General features: G+C 31.4%; 1 protein-coding gene across 1 annotated transcript in view; it reads left to right on the top strand.

Moving 5' to 3' along the window:
- The first annotated feature begins 1,016 nt into the window (after positions 1–1,016).
- LOC142336307 (protocadherin Fat 4-like) overlaps positions 1,017–6,000 on the top strand; it is an 86,930-nt gene continuing 81,946 nt past the window's right edge. The window contains exon 1 of the mRNA XM_075385036.1: positions 1,017–1,196. Coding sequence (XP_075241151.1) covers positions 1,047–1,196 — 150 coding nt within the window. The 5' untranslated portion in view covers positions 1,017–1,046. The remainder of the gene's footprint in view (positions 1,197–6,000) is intronic.

The following is a 6,000-nucleotide window of genomic DNA, read 5'->3' as shown; positions in this document are numbered from 1 at the left end:
CAAACAAATTGCAAAGGTGAATCCACATTAGCCATCAAACTATATGCAAAATAGCATGTATGAGAAGTGCAACAAAATATCAAAATAACTTAAATTTAATAAGAAAACTTTTAATCGAAATCTGTTTCTGTCACATAGTTAGTTCTACTAAATAAGTTTTGGAATCCCTAAATTCAAAAATATTAAACTCGCTTTCTCCCAGTGTGACAAAAGATTATTAACAATAAAACTGTCAAAAACTAAGTTCCGTGGGATAATTTCTTTCATCATTGAGTTATTTTTATAAGCATAATTTGAAATAATTCAATTTATCAACTCCGATTGTTTAATTAAGTAAGAACGTAAGAGATAACGTTATGGTTAGAGACTAAAATCATTTTTTTTATCACATAGGTGAACAAAGAATCATCAAACCTATAGTCAGAAACGCAGTTGATAAAATCTTTTTAAGCCACACTAATGACTATGAAATTAGTAGTTTTCGAGTACAGGTGGTTTTTTAAACTTTTTGTTCGAATTGAGAATGTCGGATCTGTTGTGTTTCCTTGTAGCCGCTGCAAAACCTTGGCTTTTTTTATATCTCTTTGCCCACGGCATTTTTCTCTTATCGCAACTATGCTACACCAAAAACAGAAATGGCTGCCTTACTTCATTATAGGCGGGGGGTAAGCGAGGGGTCTAACGCAATGTAGCCTTTTAGATCTCCTGTTCTGTTACCTAGTCGCACCGGTTTCCAACTCTTTACCTACTCACATACAAATTTGATAGTCCCATAGTCAGGAAAGACTTTACCTCAACTTTTCTGGACTGCGTATTAATGGTCAATTAAGACTCCTCTACTATAATTATAAAGTCTTTTCATAAGTCGAGGTTAAACCTGGCAATCATTTCTAAAAATTGCACGCTTCCATAATTGATACTGCATAACTTAAAAAAAAATAACTTAAATATAACTTCGAAGTTTAACTTAAATGCTGGTTAAGATATGCTAGTCAGCTGTTTTTTCTTCAGGTGAACTTCTGTGCACTTTGTACAATGGGACTGAAATGTTCCGGATAGATCCTTACACATGCGAGGTGTTTTTGATCTCTCAACTGGACTACGAGACAAGTCCTACCTGTTACACACTACTCGCTATTATCTACGACAGAGCCACCAATTCTGATGACGTCAAATCAACCCAGCAGTACTTTCAGGTCAGCTAGTAAAGGATGTTAACATTCGGCAATCCACAAATTGAACTTGTTAGCAGTATTGGAATTGTCCCACATTTCTCTGTGAGGTAGAATATGACCCTGCATGTTTGCTCATAATGGTATTTTATATGTATTTATATATATATATATATATATATATATATATATATATATATATATATATATATATATATATATATATATATATATATATATATAAATACCATTATGAGCGAAAACATTTGTCAACAATGCAGGGTCATATATATATATATATATATATATATATATATATATATATATATATATATATATATATATATATATATATATATATATATATATATATATATATTTCCTCCTAACACTAGCTGCTTGGTTTGACTTTTCCTGGTGATCCTTCAAAGACCATATGCGTCAAATAATTCTTAAGGTATTTCTGCGTACAATCCTTGCAAAATGTCTATGAGAATTCCGCTACAAAATCATTATCACTCCAGAAAAAATTTGATAAATGACTGATGAAAGTAGTATGATCGGCGAAGCCATATGCAATCCTTGCTTGGTTATCGGAAAATCATTTTAAAATTTTGTGTGAGTACTGGCAAATATATGATTAAGCAGATATCATATATTTCTCAATTCTATTGAATAATTTGCATTAAAACGTACAATCTTTTGCCTATAGCGACAGGAAAAAAACCATTTAACTTTATATGGAAACTTGGAAATTCAGTATAATTCTGACAATTCAAAATCTTGCCCACTTATTACATCTGTTAAGCAGAACTTCACTCGAGTGATGTAGTTTTTCCATCCTAACCGATATTTTTCTTGCATGGCTTTTTATTTTAGATTTTATTTTCCTTTTTTTTATTTTCATTAATTTTATTTGCGACAAAGTGTAAACTATTTTTTTGTTTCTTTATTGTTCTATTGTTTACATGTCAATAGTTCTTCCCTATAATAATTTGTCGTAATAAGGATAAAAGCCCAATGCCAAATTACTTAATGTGACAGAATTCTCAAAATATATTGCATTCGGTAAATGTTCTCAAGTATTCTTACTACGTTTACTTGCTAAAACTCTGCGGACTGTAAACATGTTAACAAATGGATTAGCAAACTTAGTCACATGCTTCACAATTATGAATTTAATATTTTTAGAATTTTAAAGATCTAGGTCTTTATAAGGCGGAATGCTCGTTACAAAAATTAGTTCTTGAAACTGCGCAGATAATCGAAATTGAAATGAGAGAAAACATTGTACTAGTTAGACTATTGTACTACTATAAAAAGTAGAGCGAAATGTGGGCGGTTTTTTTGTCCATAATTGTTCCGACCCACTTTAGTGCGGGAGGAACAATATACTCAAATGGGTTTTTTTGTTCAGAAAATTTTAGCCGATCGATATAATCATCGTAGAGAATTGTGAGTGATATCATTAGAAAGCGCATCCAGCGTAGAATTTGAAATTAAAAAGATTTCTTCAATTTTCGATTTCAAAAAGAAGTTATCGAGGTTTAAATATTTGTGAATAGCAGACGATATTACCTTGTTTTAATTCGTATTTTTCGTAATTTTTTGTTAAAATGTGTCACAATTGTTAACGGTAGTGTAAACTATATTATTTCTAAAGATAAGTTAGGGTTGCTGAATTGTTCCATTTGTGTTTTTGACTAGAATTAATGCTATATTTTTTTTATTTCTAACTTTTTTTCGTCAAAAATGGGAGCAAATACGCATTTTAGCCCACTTTCTCCAAATTTGCCGCAAGTGGACACCTTTAATATGCACTCATATTCTTTGTAAGCTCAAAAAAACTAGTGGTGTTTCTGCTGGCCTTAAGAGTCTTCTGGAATTATAATATTGCGAGTTTTTGGCAGTTTTAAAACTCTATAATTATACAAAATTAATGATTTTTTGACATACTGAAAAACTGTGGTTAAAGATAAATCCCCTTCGAAACCACTTGAGTAAATCGGTGTATCTGTAGACGCGCAGCAATATCAGGGCTGATCTTGATCTCACTATGGATGATTACGGTGTTAAAAATTGAGATTTAAATGGGGCGCTGCCTTTTTTAAAAAGAATATTTCCGCATTTACAGTTTTTTAAGTAATTACTGAAAATAAAATCCGACCACGACTCAATTGTTCACAGATTCTATTTTCAAAAAAGAGGCTTATGATACAGGTCCGATTGTTTCAGAGTTAGGCTCTTGGTTGACCAATTGTTTTCGTAAAATCAAAAAGACTGCTTATGTTTTGCTTTGATTTGTTATGTTTTTCGTAGTCCAATAACTTGCTCTCCCCGATCAAAGATTCTACTGGTTTTTTGGGAAACAAAATTGAGCCCGGACTTTGTTCGCAGTTCTTATTAATGGCTCTTCTGACTGTGAATTCATTCGTTTTAAGAAAGTGTCGGTTATTTTTTGAACTTTTTGGATATTCTATCTTACTTTTCTCAACTTCAGGCGTAGTCTCAGTAAAGACAGGAAAACCCATTTACTCCGAGTTGTCAATTATTGATTTTAACTGTTTTATATTTAACTGAAGGTTTCCTGGTTTTAATACAAAGCGTTTTCATTTTTTTTAGCTTGATTGAATATTTCAAAAGTTCATTTTTTCCTTGTCGAATTATCGCATTGACAAGGAACTTTTGGCAGGCCAATTGAAAAACAGGATGATTGGGAACAATGCGCAAGCGTTGAGAAATGGCGTATCTGAAATTGTTGTTGTTGAATATTTTGTCCTTGTGGATTTTTATACCCCTGCCTATGTTTGTTTTCCATCTTTTTGTTGTACGACATATACCTGATAATGATACGTCCCAATTAATTTTCTGGACGTATAATTGAAACTTTTGAAAGACTTCAATGTAAAGCTATTTGTTTTAATGACTTTCAAATTAACTTCAAAAAAGATTTTTCAGCGGTCACTTTTTTGCTTTCATTTTTGTCAACAAGTAATAATCTCACTAATGAGAGGTCTCAACTACTTTTGTTAATTAAAATATTATTTTCCTAGTTTGATAAATGTTTTGACTGATGGCTTCTCATTTAGTTTTATAAAAAAAATTCGTACTATTTCCTTACTGTTCGAATTTTGAGTCTGTTTTTATTGTGTTGTAGCCCTTTCATGGTGAAGAATCGTTGATGTTAATATGAGAAGCAGATAATGATTTACAGTTCTTGCATATAACAACCGCAAAAATTAGTGCTTTAGTGCCGAAAAATTTTTGATGTCGTAAAATTGTTTGAAGTTTGAGCTTCTCTCTGAATTTGTTTTTATTTTGTTGTCTCGTGACTTTGTATCATTCATAATCAGCGCAATTGGCTTCCTTAAGTTTTTTGCAACTTAATTGAAATTTTCTGAAAATCTAATTGTTTTATAAAACATATTTGGATTTCTGAGCTTCGCAATTTTTCAAATCGATTTTTGGTCGATTTTTAGCTTATCTCTGTAAAAACAGGTCAGAACACGTTTCCAGTGAGCTATATTTTGATCCATTAAACTGTTTTAGTTTCAATCGTTTGTTTCTGGGCTTTGTCAATGTGAGAATTTGTTCGCAGTTGTTATTAATGGCTCTTGTGACTGTGAATTCATTCGTTTTAAGAAAGTGTCGGTTATTTTTTGAACTTTTCGGATATTTTATCTTATTTTTCTCAACTTCAGGCGTAGTCTTAGTAAAGACAAGAAAACCCATTTACTCCGAGTTGTTAATTATTGTTTTTAACTGTTTTATAATTAACTGAAGGTTTCCTGGTTTTAATACAACGCGTTTTCAGTTTTTTTTAGCTTGATTGAATATTTCAAAAGTTCATTTTTTCCCTCGTTGAATTATCGCATTGACAAGGAACTATTGGCAGGCCAATTGAAAAACAAGATGATTGGGAACAATGCGCAAGCGTTGAGAAATGGCGTATCTGAAATTGTTAATTGTTGTTGTAGAATATTTTATCCTTTTTGGCTCTCGCTAAAAATCGTGGATTTTTATACCCCTGCCTATGTTTGTTTTTCATCTTGTTGTTGTACGACATATACCTGATAATGGTAGGTCCCAACTGAATTTCTGGACGTATAATTGAAACTTTTGAAAGACTTCAATGTAAAGCTATTTGTTTTAATGACTTTCAAATTAACTTCAGAAAAGATTTTTCAGCTGTCATTTTTTTGCTTTCATTTTTGTCAACAAGTAATAATCTCACTAATGAGAGGTCTCAACTACTTTTGTTAATTAAAATATTATTTTCCTAGTTCGGTAAATGTTTTGACTGATGGCTTCGACATTTTAGTTTTATAAAAAAAATTCGTACTATTTCCTTACTGTTCGATTTTTGAGTCTGTTTTTATTGTGTTGTAGCCCTTTTATTGGGAAGAACCGTTGATGTTAAAATGAGAAGCAGGTAATGATTTACAGTTCTTGCAAATAACAACCGCAAATTTTAGTGCTTTAGTGCCGAAAAATTTTTGATGTCGTAAAATTGTTTGAAGTTTGAGCTTCTGTCTGAATTTGTTTTTATTTTGTTGTCTCGTGACTTAGTATCATTCATAATCAGCGCAATTGGCTTCCTTAAGTTTTTTGCAACTTAGTTGAAATTTTCTGAAAATCTAATTGTTTTATAAAATATATTTGGATTTCTGAGCTTCGCAATTTTTCAAATCGACTTTTAGTCGATTTTTAGCTTATCTCTGTAAAAACAGGTCAGAACACGTTTCCAGTGAGCTATATTTTGATCCATAAAACTCTTTTAGTTTCAATCGTTTGGTTCTGGGCTTTGTCACTGTGAAATTTTGTTCGC

The sequence above is a fragment of the Convolutriloba macropyga genome, chromosome 3, assembly GCF_964194025.1.
Source record: "Convolutriloba macropyga chromosome 3, txConMacr16.3, whole genome shotgun sequence".
In the NCBI taxonomy this organism is placed as follows: domain Eukaryota; kingdom Metazoa; phylum Xenacoelomorpha; order Acoela; family Convolutidae; genus Convolutriloba; species Convolutriloba macropyga.
The sequence above is the reverse complement of the archived record's forward strand: the minus strand, read 5'-3'. Positions and strand labels throughout refer to the sequence as shown.